General features: G+C 44.0%; 1 protein-coding gene across 1 annotated transcript in view; it reads left to right on the forward strand.

Annotated features, from left to right (window-relative positions):
• Nucleotides 1–16,312, forward strand: part of PNPLA7 (patatin like domain 7, lysophospholipase) — a 127,252-nt gene that overhangs the window by 101,399 nt on the left and 9,541 nt on the right. Inside the window, exons 29-33 of the mRNA XM_082775679.1 lie at nt 3,009–3,078; nt 5,321–5,437; nt 7,723–7,871; nt 9,322–9,474; nt 12,238–12,348. Coding sequence (XP_082631805.1) covers nt 3,009–3,078; nt 5,321–5,437; nt 7,723–7,871; nt 9,322–9,474; nt 12,238–12,348 — 600 coding nt within the window. The remainder of the gene's footprint in view (nt 1–3,008; nt 3,079–5,320; nt 5,438–7,722; nt 7,872–9,321; nt 9,475–12,237; nt 12,349–16,312) is intronic.

A 16,312-nucleotide genomic window follows, 5' to 3' on the forward strand; every position in this document is an offset into this window, starting at 1 on the left:
TTTTCTCCAAAACTTGCTCTCGAACAGCTCTTGTCACGTAGGTGTCTCCAGAATCCTAGCAGTGTTGTTTGTGGGGTAGCCCTGGTTACCAGCAACCCCCGTGATTGCTGCTACAGGTTTCAGCCAAAGGCGCTCCAGGAGAAGAAATCAGCCTACGTGAGTCCTTTAAGGAAAGCACGCAGAAAACCAGGGCAGGGCTCTTGGAAGATATTTCCTGAAAAATACAGTTACTGTTCCTCTGAAACTACCCATCCTAATGGAGGGAGGACAGACTTTACTCCTGATAAGAGCATTTCCTGACATCTGCAGAGAAATGCCATTTGCTCCTTGCCTGCCAGTTACAGAAGCATCATGTCCACCCAGACAACAAGAATTGTCCTTCCGTATAGACACAGAAGCTTCAGTTTGTACCTGGAGAACAACAAGCTTTCTTGCCTCAATTCAGAGCCTTAGCTTTTCAGCTTTTAGCAGATGACACTGCAGTGCTTCCTCTGGGAAGAGCTGGGGGTGCCAGATCAGAGTATGTATCAGAACTGGCACAGGTTGCTCAGAGAGGTTGTGGAGTCTCCTCCTTGGAGATCTTCTAAAGCTACCTGAATGTGGTCCTGGGCACCCTGCTGGAGCAGGGGTTGGACCAGAGGGACGCAGAGGTGCCTTCTAGCCTCAGCCATGCTGCGATCCTGTGATATCCCAGGAGAGCACCAGGAATTTTATCCCTCATGCCAGAAACACAAACTGCTCTTGCAGGCCATCTCAGCTGGAGTTTCTGGTGTGAGAAATCTGAAAAGAAAGCTTTTGTAAATCTTGTTTGGGGCTTGAATAACGTTTTGTCTTGAAAACAAATGATCCTGCCCCTCTGCTCTGCCCTGGTCAGGCCTCACCTGGAGTACTGTGTCCAGTTCCGGGCTCACTAGTACAAAAAAAGACAGGGATCTCCTGGAAAGAGTCCAGCAGAGGGCCACAGAGATGATACGGGGCCTGGAGCATCATCCATAGGAAAAAAGGCTGAGAGACCTGGGTCTGTTCAGCCTGGAGAAAAGAAAATGAGGGGGAATCTCATCAATATGTATAAATACCTGAGGTGTGGGAGACAGAGGGATGTGACCAACCTCTTTTCAGTGTTCTGTGGGGACAGGACAAGGGGCGATGGCCACAAAATGGAGCCCAGGAAGTTCTGCACCAACATGTGAAAGAACTTCTTCATGGTGAGGGTGACGGAGCACTGGAACAGGCTGTCCAGGGGGGTTGTGGAGTCTCCTTCCCTGGAGATATTCAAGGCCCATCTGGATGCCTACCTGGGCAGCCTGCTCTAAGGAACGTGCTTTGGCAGGGGGGTTGGACCCGATGATCTTTCGAGGTCCCTTCCAACCCCTTCAATTCTGTGATTCTGTGCAACTATGTATGAAATGCCATCTTTGAGTGTATAATAGGTTGTGATTTGGTTCCCTTCATGCATGAATATGCAAGGAAGCGTAGCTTAGGCTTCTTTCCCTGTTCCTGTATTTTTGCTTAAAATGTGGTTGATGCACTGAGATCTGTGATCATCAGAATATCTTTAGTGCAGAGAGGCACCCCTAATACTCCTGTAGTCACACTTTATTCGTCCGCCCCTCCTGTGGCATTTATACCAGATGGATTGTAATACTTGTGCAGCATCTGTTAGTTCTCCTCAATTCCACCATCTTCACAGAGCTGCTTAAGAGATTAAACTCACTAGGAGGAGGAGGAGAAGAAGAAAAAAAAAAGAAAAAGAAAAAAAAGACACCTCGGCAGTTCACAATTTCCTGTTGAACAGCACAAAAAGTTTGCACCAGAAGTGCTAAAGGGGGAGTACTTCTCAGCTTGTGCTGGCAGCTGTAGTCCAAAGCCTTGCTTGGCTAATCCAAGCTGTGCCAGGGAAGGTTCGGATGCCTTACCCTGTGTGAAGCATCTGAGGCTGCATGGATGGGAAAGCAAGTTTACCTCTTCAGTCTAGATTCAGCTTTGTGTGATTGACGGAGAACTATCAGCTGTTGTTCTCTTGGCATAAGTAATGTTTGTTCAGACAAGTCCTCCTTTACCTTTGCAGGCTGCCTTTTTACTAGGCACCACAAAGACTTTCCAAAATGTCCTCTTTCCAACAAGCTCCTGTGCAGTTGGGAAGCTGCCTCCCATTCCCTTTTTCCAGCTAGCGGGGTGTGAGTACAGGCACTGAGACGCAAAGGAGAACTCCCCCACCCAGGAACAGGGCTGCTTGGTTTTGTCTAGCTTCTGTTGAACAAGCTAGCCAAGTCCTTTACAAGTCTGTTCTCTTTTTGTGTATTATCCTGCTTATTAGGTAGGTTATGTATCACATTCCTGACTGCTATTTTACGCTGCAGTATCTCAAGCAGCTTTTGGGTTATTCTTGAAAATCAGCCTTGCAGGATGTTCCTGTAAGTAATGCTGCAAAGCTTTGTGTTGTCATCTTTGCCTCTTGGCAGCTTTGGGTCTCAGCAGCATTACTCCGTATCTCCTGCTGAAATGACTTCATCACCATACAGTACAACATAAAAGTCATTTACAGTGGAAGAACATTGCTCAAAGAGGATCAGAACTCATGTTCTTCCCTCATTTTGTCTTGGGCTCTGGTATTGCAGGAAGTGAAGCAAGGGTGGAAGAAAAAAACCAACAACAACAAACAAACCAAACCCAAAAAAACTTCATTTTAAAGAACAGCAGATATCAAAAAAGATAAACTCCTAGTATGAGCTTTCTGTTACCTTCTGTATGATGTACAGTCTTCTGGAACTTCTGGAACAAGTGCTTTTTGCTATTAAAGTAATTATTTTTCTGCCTTGGTTCTGCCTGAGGTATTTGCATAAGAAACAAATTTATAAGCTTAAACACAAAGCTGATGGATTTTTCTCCACTTGCATCTCCAGCCCTGTCTAGATGCAGGGGTTGTCACTGGCTTCTGTATTAGGCACAGGTTTTAGTTTAAGTGCAAGGTTACAGATTTGGTAAAATTAGGCCCTCCTCTGTTGCAGGATTTGTGGATTCCTTACTTCACCATTACAACTGACATCACTGCCTCAACAATGAGGGTCCACACCGACGGTAAGTGTGCAGGCAGCCTCCTGCAGTGCGCCCTAAACAGGGATGTGAGACTGAAGTGCTACCCCTTGTTCCTGTGGTTTTCATCCTCTTTCAATTTGCCTTTCCTTTTGTTTCCCCCTCCTCTGTTATTTGCTGAGCACCAGCCTATGGCAGTACACATAACAAGGAGCAGAACTGTGGGGAAGAAATTAACTGAGACGCTGAATTCACTGTTTAGAGAGCAAATGGCTCCGTTGGCACCGTTCTGTTCCCTTAAAGCATTCTGTGAAGTGCAGGTGTCCTAACCATAAATCAGAATTAATGCAACAAACACGTTTTAAGTTTCAAATTCCCCATAAATGAAGATGTATTCCCAATAAAGAGACTCCTGTGGCTGAAGCAGAAGCTGGGTTAGGTTGTCATTTGTGTCCAGGCCTCCGTGTTTCTCTGGTGGAAAACTGTAATTCGCCTTACAGTGACTGAACAGAGGAGAAAGATCTGAGCTGTCTGCTCTGCTTTCTTGATGTGGTGGCAGCCCTGTGGGATACTTGCTTTAGCTTTTGTCTGGCTATTTGGGGTAATGGTGCAGTGACTCAGGCTTCAGTGAAAACAGCACAAGCCTTCAGGGTGCCGCAGATATTTCTGTGGGCAGGTGAAACCTTTGCTGCCATGCCTCTGTTATCTTCTGAGCTGGCTGTCCACCAGGTAAGGCTATCCATTCCTGCAGCCAGCGTGGGGCTCTCAGAACCCTTAAACTGCTGCTGACCCCGGGGTATTGTTGTCTTAGGACAACCAAGGGAGCTAAAACAAGCAGAAAAAGATTAACCTTTCTTAGACATTATTTTCTAGTTCTACAGCAGGTTAAGCCAAGATGTAGATGAAGAAACTCACTCCACCTATTTGCTTGCCCCTGCTTCCTGCGAACACTGACAGTAGCACCTGTGACCAGGAGTTGCTCTGATCAAAATGGGTTGAGGAAAAAAAAAAAAAAAAAAAAAAAAACTCTCCTGCAAAGGGTGGCTGGAGTCAGAGAGGGAGGAGAACAGTCCTGACTTGGATCACAAGCTTCCCTAGAAGCCCCCCTTAATGCAATTAAAATCCTAACCACTGCAGCTGCTAAACAGGTTGCTAACTCAAGCGTGTGCCAAAGTGCATAGGGTGCTGGGTAACTGTGAATAACTCAACAAGTCAGCATTTTTCTTCTGTAGAAGTTCCAACTTGACTAGAACTATTAATAATAAAAAACAAGCTTGCCAGCATTGACCTATGCTAAGCAGGAGGAGTGTTTAGGTTACAATTATAAAAAGAACCATTACATGGTTTTTAAAAAGCAAAGCAAAAAAAAGTCAATTCCCAGTTTGCTGGAAAGAGGGGCTTGTTTGAAACATCAAGTAGGTAACTAATGAGAACTGAGCCATCGTTATAGTTCTTATGTATTTTGGATATTTTAAAGATTGACTTCTTAAACAAAATTGCTAACTTCTTAAACAAGATTACTGGCATCTTTGGAACTATAGTGTCATCCAAATTCAGCTGTTGCAAATATTACAAGGAGAAAAATCAGTAAATAAGACCCTTGAAGCAGAATGGCTTAAAGGAAACAGATCCAATCAATTTCTACTTGATTAAACTTTGTTTCTAACAGCTTAAAAGATTTTAACTTTCTTCATTACAGTACTGTTAACAGAAATGTCCTCAGAAGAGATAAGATCACCACTGTGTACTTGCACTAGTTCTATAAGTGAAAACGTTTGCTTATTGCAGAGCAGGGAAAGCAGAATTTCTGGGCTTCTGCAATCAGTATTTTTCATGTTCAGCTCCTGCTAAACTCCTCCTAAAAGTCTGTTTTCTGTGGATCTTTGTAGAGCATAATGGCTTTAGCTGCACTTCAATCTGCTTATTTCTTCTATTCCTTTGTCCCCAGGAGAAGCCTTTTCCTTTCCGTATCAGTGTAAGCTCAACAAAGCACTAAAGATGATCCCTGCAGTCAGGCATATGCTGAAATCTCTTTAAAGGCAATGAATATGAGGCATGTGCTTAAAACTGTTTCCTAAGGCCTTTGCCTGACTGTAGGTCTGAATGGCCTTTCTTTTCCCCTAGCCAGGATTATGGTATAGAAAATAATAAACTGCTTTAATAACTTTCTAATAGTATTCTCAGGAGAACCTCTATCTCCTGGTTACTGTAAGGAGTGTGAAAGCCTACCCCATCGCTGTGGCAGTGTGCTAATGCTGTTACCATTCCCCCCTCCTTGTTCCTGCAGGCTCTCTGTGGAGGTACATCCGTGCCAGCATGTCTCTCTCTGGGTACATGCCTCCGCTCTGTGACCCGAAGGATGGGCATCTCCTGATGGATGGAGGTTATATCAACAACCTTCCCGGTAGGTGTATGGATCGGGTGGGAAGGAGTTACTGAGAATACATCCTGTCATACAGTCTGCAGAACTTTGCCCTCGTGATTATTTTCCCAAAAAAGAAACAAGGACAAACATTGCAGACACCTTTAATCTCGTGATGGCTACCAGGAGTCATTGTTCTCAGTTTCCTAGGTGTTTGCTTTACCAAGGCTTTATTAAGACTGTTCTTTGTTATGAACTGTTTCCTAATATTTCTATTCCAAAAATATAATTCCAATTTAGTGCTCACTGAAAGGAGAGCAGAAATTAAACTGCATGTATATAGTTTATCTTTGTGCTTCTTTTCAAAAGTATCACTTGAATAGGAACTAATTCAGAGAAAGCAAGAGTATTAGTTCTTCATTATTCAGCCTGGTGCCTGTGTTAGTAGAACATGTGCATCAGAGCACTCGCTGGAGGACTGTTGAAAGTAAATGACTGTTGATATTGAAAACAGCGTAGTAAAATTCTCTTTTCTTTATTGTCCAGTTGTGAGTTTTAACTGTAACGTAGGCGCAGAATTGAAGCAGTGAGTATTTTGAGTAGCTTTGTTAAATCAGATGTCTATTCTTGAGAGCAAGTCTGCCAGTGTGCCTCCCTGAAGAGCTGGCAGGATGCACAAACTGTGCTTGAGAGGAAAGAGTGGGCAGCCTCGTGCCAGTGGGGGCTCCTCTGACAGATGCCAGCTTCATCCTCCCAGCCTGGAGGGGACAGGGCTAGGGGCTGAGCTCAGCGCCCAGAGCCTGAAGGGTGCAGCTGGGGTTTTGGTTAGCTGCGAGTATGTGGCAGAGGTGGAATTGTGTGGTGTATGAGCGCTGATGTGGAGCAAGGGCTGATCTGAGGGCTGAACCCAAAAAGGATCAAGGTGCTTGAATTAATTTGCACTTATCTGGGATGTGTTTTGTGTCAGGGCTGTCACTGTGGTCAGAAAGCATTGGAAGGTAGGTGGGTCAGTGGGATGGCCAAGACAGGAAAGAATGTATGGTGCCATTTCAGTTTGTGTACAAACAGAAAGAAATCCAAGTTAGAGACTACATCTGAGCATCCTAAAGCTTTTGCATGTTCAAGACAAACCCAGACTGTATTTCCTCATCAGGACTGTGTTTGCCTGAAAAGCAGAAATAGGAAGAACACAAAATATACCCCCCCAAAATCTGCATTTGACATTCGGGGTGTGTGTCTGTAAGCAAAACCATGAATTGCAAACCAAGACACTGTTTTCACCTGTATATATTGGAAGAGTGCACGGAGCATATATACAGGTGACACTGGGTGGAAGAGATGAATAGACTGAACCAGCCCAATAATAGAAGTACAAGTTACAGAACAGATCTGATTTAAATAAGTGTCTAAATTAAGCACCTAAATTGGCTCTTCAGAGCTGTGGTTTTCCTACGCATAACTATTCTGGAAACTGCAACTATCTTGGACTCTGGGGGTGTGGAAGGAGTATAAATTCATGCTGTAAGGTGTGTGTCCTTCTTTTCCCTCCTTTGGCACTTCCCTAAATTCTCACCCATATCCAAAGGCTGGAGCTAGTCCTTATTCTACTGACCTTGAAGTAGGAAATGTTGCCTCATGTCTCTCTAACTTCAAATGCAAATCTTTCTCTTGGATCCCAAGGCTTTTTGTAGACTGAAATTCTCCCAGCCTCTCTTTGCTGTTGGGTTCCTTTGCTGCTCCTTCTCTTTGTCTTCTCTCTGCAGGTTTGCACCTCTGCACTGCTGACTCTCCTCTTTAAGGCCATTACCAATTGTTCTCTCTCCGGGTTCCCCAGGGCTTTGTTCATATGGGACTTGCCATGCTTTAAGTAGTCTGGTGTAACTGTGGACTTGTGCTGTGTGTGTGTCCTCGCTTCTCTCCTCTGTTCCCTGCCACACAGGTTTGCTGCTTCCTTCGCGTTGGTTTTGGTGGCAGTGTGGTGTTGGTGAGTCAGGTCAGCCTGCTCATGTGGGGGAAAGCTTCCCCCATACATGATGTTTACCAGTGGTTCAGCGATGTGAACTCACCCTGCTGCTATGTAGGGGCTCACTTTGGTGCACAGTGGGATCTCGTAGCTCAAATAGAGCATGTGGGGTAGGAGCTTCCTCAGGGAAACAGTTTCTCAACGGAGTTGCTGCAAACTGAAGCTGTTCAAAGAGATGGCTTGTGGTAGGTATGATGTCAAGTTACATACATACAGCTAGAGAGTATATATAAGTTTAGCTGTGCAGCACCAGAGTTGACATCAATATTGGAAAGTGTACTGATGTGACCTTCTTTCCCACTAGCTGATGTTGCAAAGTCCATGGGGGCAAAGGTGGTGATAGCGATCGATGTGGGGAGCCAAGATGAGACCGACCTCACCAACTACGGCGACTGCTTGTCTGGCTGGTGGCTGCTCTGGAAGAGGTGGAATCCCCTGGCTGAGAAAGTCAAGGTATTGCAGACTTCATTGCAATCACCGCTATTTTTATGTGCAGAGCAGGAAGCATTCCCTTGGTTATTCAGAGAGCAAGCCTGGTAACAGGCCATGTTGTTTCTTGGATTTGAGCTCATACTGATGGATGAAGAAAGCTGGGCAGTGCCTTGACACCAAAGGAAACAGAGCATCGGGGGAGAGGGTAGAGCCCCGCTCCGCAGAATGGGGCTGCAGAAGGTCATAAATTGTTAGAGCACAGAAACCTGTAGGTGTGGTTAGTTTTGATAAAGTCAGAATTTACAGATTTCACCAATAAAAGTAATAACTTAGTCCAGTTCAGTGTTTCTATCCTAATGTCTCTAGATGGCTGACTAGGGAGGTTTTAGTGCTAGGCAGTAATTAACAGTACAACTACTACTCATAAACACTGGGCTGCAGAGTATGATTTTTTTTTTTCTTGTTGAATGCAGTCAGCCAACTCTATTAAGTATTCTTCTGCATTTCCTAAGCTATCTGGCCCTGCAGCGCTCCCCAAAGTGAATGCTGTTTTTTCATTTACCCACTGTGATTAATGTGTTCCCATTTTGCAATTGGAAATAAAAACCTTGCTTCCCAAAGTTAGGCGAAATATTACAACCTGTGGGTATTGCTCTGTAATCTCAAGTTATTCTTCTGTAATAAATCTCTTCCCTGAAAAGGTCTCGTCTCCCTGAGAAGTGGCCTGACATCCTTTCTGGAGCTGGTGCAGCTGAGTGTCCTGCTCAGTCTTGGCAGAGCTGATGGTGCTGCTCCCAGCATGTAGTGGGAATGTCTGGCTGGGGAAATGAAAGACTCTGACTCTCCTCAGTAGTGCCCTGTGAAATACTGCGACTGCCCAAATGGCAATAGTCACAAATGAAAACACATGGGATTCCATTTTTTTAGAAATTTATTTTTAGATTTGTGAGGGTTGTGAAACACCACAAAAGGTTGCCCAGAGAGGCTGTAGAGTCTCTGTGGAGGTGTTCTCACCCAGGTGGACATGGTCTTGGACAGCCTGCTGTAGCTGACCATGCTTGAGTATAAGGGGCTTGGACCAGAGAGTACCAAAAGGTCCCTGCCAATCTCAATGATTCCGTGGTTCCGAGAAATCCCTGCTCTGATACAGTAGTGATCAAGGCAGAAATCAGTGATGAAGGATCTCTCAGCGAAGCACAAACCTTTTTCTGAAGTTCACTACATCCTGAAATGGAAGACTCAATTCAACCTTGTGCTGCAGCGATGTGTCTGACTTTGGAGACTTGTTGGCTGTCCACGCTGCCTGGGAAACAGATGGAGGTGCTGATGTGTGAAGGCTTCAGCAGGCTTCTGTGTGCTTTTGGAATAAGCTTGATGGATAACTTGCTTTCTCTCCACTGTGAATACAGAACATATTCTGAAATGAAATTTCTGAATTAATCATGATGGGTACGTCTGTCCTGGTTGGCAGGTGCTGAATATGGCAGAGATCCAGACACGGCTTGCATACGTGTGCTGCGTGCGGCAGCTGGAGATGGTGAAGAACAGCGAGTACTGCGAGTATATACGGCCACCCATTGACCGATACGGCACCCTGGAATTTGGGAAATTTGATGAAATCTGTGTAAGTGCATCTTGGGGAAGGCAGTTCCCCCATACTGACATTCTGCAGAAGTCTACTGCTTTGTGGTGCTAATTAATATCTAATAAGAGTAAGAGAAGTCAGTTGGCACAGAGTGAATAATTGACACTAAATAATACCACGGAATGATACCATGACTGTGAGGTTGGATTAACAGTAGAAATCGAGTTAATAATTGTGATTATATAATAACCTGTGAACGGATCAGTTGCCTTGCTATCTTATGTCAGTCCTTACTCAGCTGCTTAGTAAAAACTCTTTGGTGTCCGAGCTGCTTTGGGCAGTTGTGGTTTGTCAAATGGTGTCGTTTCTCTTACTTGATTGTGTAGCTTGTTGTCAGATGAAAGATTTGAAGAAATCTGTGGGGAGGCTGTGAATCATTGAAATGGAGGGTAACATACTAAAATACCTGACTCAGCTAACATTTCAACACTTCTATTAATAAAACATATCATCCACAATTCCTCCACACCTGATAGCATATCAGGAAAATGGCACCAATGTCAGTGGAAGGACGTGGTAAAAGGGTAGTACCAGGTTACAAAAACTAAATCCCAAAGATGTGTATCGGAAATCAGCATGAGAACTGACTCCAGATGTGCAGTTGAATTATCTTGGTGACATAATCCAGCATTCAAAACCAAAACATTTCTGCCTGATTTGAGGGAATGATAGCAATTTTGGCTCATTGTCTCTTGTCAAGGAAGTTATTTTACTGTCTTTTTCCATTCTTTGCTTCAGCTGTGCAAATATCTTCTGTGTTCAGGAGGAGGGAGAAATGCCAATTTACCTTTGAGCAGTTCTCCTTTACAGATGTGTTGAGAACCGACAACACTCATTAGGCTGCAGATTGCTTTCTCAACATTGTTCCCTAATATTGTCTTTATAAATACTGAGCAAAAACAGTAATGCAATTAAGCCCTGCAGATTTACATTTGAGAGAGTACTTAGGAACAAAGAGCAGCTATTCAAAGCCACCAGCTGATTTCCCCAGTATAAATATTTTCCCAAGGATATTTGATGTCATAGCTCCTGGGTAAACAGCTCTGTCCCCTCAGCAGGGGACCTGAGGCTTCCCTGTTTAAATAGGAGCATAGGAGCGGTGTTCTGGCCCTTTTTCAAACCTTGACAAACAGGTCTGATAGATCATTGCGGTAACAGTAAGTAACAGTAAGCTGTCAAATCATTGTTCTGTCTAATTTGCTATCATTAAAGAGATTTGAAGACACCAGGCAATTTTTTCTCAGTGGAATTAAGAACTTGAGGAAAGTGCAATTTCCCAAATGTGTCACTTTGAGCAAGTTCTTGGCACAAGATGTTATGGGTACAGAGGGCAGTACCCTCCTGGGTTTTCATTTCCTACAGTGTAGCTAAATAAGCTTTGTCCCGGGGGGAGCTTTACACTGTGCTGACCTTAAAGGGCATTCTAGGCATTCCTTTATCACTACAGGCTATGAAATAGCATGTGTTTGTTTTGTTGTTGTTTTTTTATTTTCGGCTATGTACCTGGATAGCCCAGAAAATAGAAATGGGCACCATGTAGCTGCCCATTTTGAACACAATCTGGTGTGTTCAAAAGAACAAAAATCCTCCCTTCTTCAGGAACAAAATCTCTGTTCTGTATCTGCCTGTAGTGATAAGGTGGCTGCGTGTCATTTCCTGAAGCTTGGGTTCTTTTGCATACTTGGGATCAATCTGATCCAGCAAGTCATAGACCTGTCAGGTCCCTTTTCCTTCTGAGCAATCACATCCAGCCTAGGCTGAGAGGCTGTGATGGATTGAAAGGTGAATTCCACTGTAAGTGCTTGCTCCGCTTTGAATTCTATCCAAAAAACAGTTGGGAAACAATACCAGCTCGGCCAGGGCTGCTTCCAGCACCCGTAGTGACCATGCAAGTGGGAGGCTTAGTGTGGCTGCCACTGCGAGAGCTGGAAATAGAATCTGGGGTTCCCAACACCTGTTGCTCCGTCCTTTCAATTTAATTGTTAAACACCATTTCTATGGCCTCGCTAGGGAAAAATAAAATAAAATAAAACTCAGAACAATTATTTTTCCAGTTGTTTACATGCTAGTGACATAGTGCCACTTTACTATTCCAAGTGTAGACTTCTTTATATTTTTAAAGTACTGGGATGTAGAGTTTGTGGTTTTTCTGTTGTGCATCTGCCACTGTGTCTACTCCAGCAAACTGACTCATGTGCTTGGTGCTGTTAAGCTTACCTTGCTAAAAGAGGCTTTGCAACCCAGGTACCCTACAGTAACTTTTCTTTGCTAGAAAGGGGAACCCAAGAGTTTCTTTTCTGGGTTTCTTTGTACCCAAGAAGGGAGAAGACACAGATTAATTTGCATTGTTACGTTCTTCCAAAGAAAGAGCCTGTGCTGGAAGGGTGTATGCATACACGTACTGAGCTGCATATGGCATTATTCTGTGAACCTGCTTGAAGCTGCTGCTGTAAAAGTAGTTGTCAGGTGGTGCTTTTATGTACATACTGTGGAGTCAAGGATCCTGTTAGCATTTAGACTTAGAATAGCGCCTTGTTTGCTTAATCATTGCCCCCTAATCGCTAGGCTGAGCGGCTTTTCTAGCTAAGGATGGAAGGTATCAAAACATGCATCCTGCCTTTGGGATAGACATCTGGATTCCCTGAATAATGTTTTTTTTTTTTTGTTTGTTTGTTTTTGTTTTTTTTTTTGTTACTAATTTTTTACTTTTTTTTTTCTTTTCTCATGGTTCTCTTTTTCCAGGAAGTGGGATATCAGCATGGGAAAACTGTATTCGGTGTCTGGTGCAGGAGTGGAGTCCTTGACAAAATGCTAAAAGACAGACAAGAGACTTGCAAATCCAAAACTTCTGATGTAAGTGCTCAGTTTAAATGCACTCCTCTGCAAGAGCTACTTGATGCACAACAGGTTGTATACTGCCCAGAAACATCGGGGGTAAGAAGGAGAAAGTTGCCTCAAGTCCTTTCTTGTGAGCCTGCATCTATTAGTTAAAATCTTTTGAGGCCAGAAGAGGTATAATCAGTTTTTCAGCAACTCCTTTCTTTGAGCCTGGATGAATGAGGAGGTCCTGCACTTCTTTGATCAGCAGGTACACGTGTGGCCAAGGTGTGCTCTACCAGAGTCCCGGTGGTTTTGATAGCCACATTTAAAAAGAAACAATCTCCATCCCCAATATGTAACGTACATACCCCTGCAGAGATCCACCCATATCCTCACCAAGTAGGATGCTCTCTGAAACCTCACAAAACGACTTAGCACTGTAGGGCAGCTCTCCTTGTTGCTGTTTCATTCTACCAGATTGATACCACGTTTGTAACCCAAAACCATGCACAGCACAAGTACTTGAGGAAAGGCAGGGTGCTCACCCATAACCAGCACTTTCTGCGAGCCAGAGCTGATGTGGAGGTTTTTACGTGCCCACCATCCTCTTCTTGCCTGTGTGGGTTGGCAGGTAGAGGGCACCGAATGCTGCTGCCTGAGCTGTTTTCTCCACCAAGCGTGAGGGTGGAAGCTGTGGCTGTGCCCCAGCAGGTCCCGTGGGTGGTTGATCTGCAAGAAGGTGATGAGAGAAGGATGATCTGTGGTTTCAGGCACGTTTGTACCCATTGCATGAATGCATGTGTAGGTTGCCTCTCAGAGTAGAGCTGGGTAGGCACGAGTAACTTCAAGATCTGCTGGTCATTTATTCTTGTGCCACAAAGTTCAGGTGGTGCCTGGGTATTGTTCTTGCTACCAGAAACTGTTCTACCTGGGCAGTGTCTCTCTCCCACCCCATCTTTCTGATCTCTCCCAAGCTGCCCAGCGCTTGTCACTGAGGATGTGAGCCGGAATCTCTGGCATTGATCTCCACCATTGCTGGCTTTCCTGCTATGACTCAAATAGTTCTCAGATGCTTCCAGAAAGCTTGAAATAAATTCTTGCCATGGTTGTGTTTTTAGCTAAGAGTTAAAATCCTTGCAAGACCTCAGACTTCTTTTTTTGTTGTTTTTCTTCCTTGCTTCTCTACTAGGAAAGGCGTTTTGTAAGGCTCTTATTACACCTCCATGCAAGCTTGCAGTGTTGTTGAAGTACTTAGAAGTAGGATGAAAATCTCTTGGGTTTACAATTTCAGGGTTTAAGTCAGCCTCTAGAGCTGGTCCAGTAACTCTGTGGGCTGCCTGAATTTCTGGGGAAGTTTTGGTTGGTTTTAAGAAACAGTTATCACCTTTTTGAGGGCTTGGGTATTATATTATAATATATTGGTTTATTATCCTTACTTCCTTCAAATTCCTCTTGATTTAAAACCCAAGTGCTAAAAAGACTTCATGTTTTACTCAGTAATTCTTCTTTATTGTCTTTTAGAGATAGGGAAATTAGTAGCAATGTTTTAAGTGATTGCCAAAATGTATCATAGCTGTAGTAAGCTTCAGTAAGGAAAGTCAGTAGAGGTGAAAAATGACATTGAGAGTTTGCAGCTCTTCCAGAGATCGGCTCTCCAGCACTTCTCCTAGGAGAGAAATGGTGTGAGCAAGGGGAGAGGAAAGGCAGTCCTTGAAGGGATGGATGTTAGCCCAGCAAAAAGAGGTAGTTTTTTTTCCTTTTTCCAAACGCCCACATCTGAGCTCTTTGCCTTTAGACCCCCATTTGTCACAGGAGAGAGATGAGCGCTTCTAGGGTGTGAGTCACTTGCAGAAATGGAAATGGCTCTACTGGGATAAGAGAGATGGCACCCTCAGCTCCCTCCCTGTGAAAGGAGATGAGGGGGAGCAGTGCTGATGCCTTTGTAACATCAGAAGATGAATCCCACCCAAGCTGATGGGCAGGGTGAGCGGCTGTGGCAGGAGCACAGAGGAACTGAGCTTTGTGGGAAAAAAAAAGCTCAGAGTAGTTTGAGGAGCACCAAAACTCATCAGCTTATTTTTTACTGGCAAGATGACCTGCAATAGGAGATGCATGAGCTGCAGAAGAGGGGGTCCCCCCTATTCTGTCTCTGACACATGATGTTCAGGCTGGTTACGTGCTGGTATGTGTTTGTGTGTGTGTGCTGATAGTTGTAAGGAGAAGTCAAGGGGGAGAAGAGTGTGTGTGTGTGTGTGTGTGTGAAATGGCTGTGTGTCCTATTTTGTCCTCTAACTTTTATCACCCAGTGGTGACAAGCTTGAACATCTTCACTGCTGTAACAAATGTACCTTTCAAACCAGACTTCTTTAAGAATTGCCCATTATATGAGACACAATAAGTCAGGCTAATTTCAGTCAAATCATGGTATTACAGCTGCGCATGATGCAGGATTTTGAACATTTATCGTAATCTACCCTGTTTTTTTATGTCACTTCAACCAACATGGAGATCAAATAGGTCATGTAGTGGTTGTAGACAGAGCTTGTCATTGTGTTTCTGTGTAAGCACTTCATAACAAGGCAGAAAGTGCTGACTGCTGAGACACCAAGATTATGAAAATAATGGGTGCATGAGAATGTCTTGACAATCCGCCTGGTCAGCTTTGTGTGCTCCCCAAGCCTGAAGCTAAGTTCCAGGCTCTATTCCACGGACCCAGAAAGTTGTCTGCTTTTTCCTCCAGCTACTCTGGAACCTAGTAAAAAGCAAGATATTTTTTCCATATGACTTGTTTTTGTAAATTTATTTCTACAAAATAACAAGTATTGCAGGCTCTCTCTGAGGTGTTTAGCTATTTTTCCTTAGTCCATTAAAGTCATTTAAGTCCTTTAGCTGTGCTATCTTCCAGGGATAACAGCTGATATTTTTAACTTGCCTTTCATTAGCAAAGGTTTTGATGATCTGTGTTTTAGTTCTTCAGCTATTTCTGGAGTGTTCAACATCTTGGAGTGCTGGGCTCGGTTTCTTTTCATCTTGTTTCCATGTCGTAAGCGTTGAATTTTTATTTAATCTCCAGATATTTAAGCATTTAGATATTTCTTCTTTGCTTTCATCATTCAGTTGCTACTTATCTTTTCTTAAAATGCAAATACTGAAGCCACGAACAACAGCAACCTTACATAAAGTTCATTTGAACAACCCTTATTCTTCCCCAATGCAGAGTAATGCAGTACTGTAAATTGGATCTCCTCGGGGAAGTTTTGTCTATTGAAGTGTTATTCATAGTCAAAGCTAAATATAATCTAGCAGACTACAATAGTAACTGTCTTTCTCCTCTCATTTATTTAATAAAGATTATGCTAAAGAGAATACTTTCTTCCTTCTTGGAAGAAATATCAGCAGGAAGGTTTAAGAGTAGGTTTCAAATGAATCTTCTTTTCCTTATGTTAACTGACGGGAGTGTGGTTTTGTCCTCAAAAGTAGTCAGAGCAAACTTTTAAACATTAAATGCCTTTTTTGCAAAGCATCAAATGAGCGTGGGAAGACACCTGGTTTCCCACAAGTGGCGTTCCAGTCAGAGTGCTAAGACTTTGGGGTGCAGCTGCCTCTCCAAGCTTCCTCTCGCAGGCTTACCCATGGGATCATGTGTATGTCATATTCCCTAGCATGGGATCATGTGTATGGCAGTGACTGCAACAGATGCTCCCGTGGGCAGGGTCACACTTAGGATTGCCTTCCTGCTCATCTGTCCTCCCAGCTTTTCTCTGGGGGCATGTGAGCCGATGCTAGTTTTCCAAGAGCATCTTCTGGCGATGTTCCCTGCAGGCTTTGTTCAGCACTTCATACAGTGCCCTGCTCTTTCCCCTCCGAAGCCAGTCCCTGCTCTGCTGCATCCTCCCCAGGACGGCCTGGTGCATCTGTGCGAGTGCTGAACGCACCCAGTCTGTTTGCTTTATGACAGTCCTCGTTTGTACAGTGCAGGTGATTGCCTCCAACATTG

Source organism: Aythya marila (genome assembly GCF_965140915.1).
Source record: "Aythya marila genome assembly, chromosome: 19".
NCBI lineage: Eukaryota > Metazoa > Chordata > Aves > Anseriformes > Anatidae > Aythya > Aythya marila.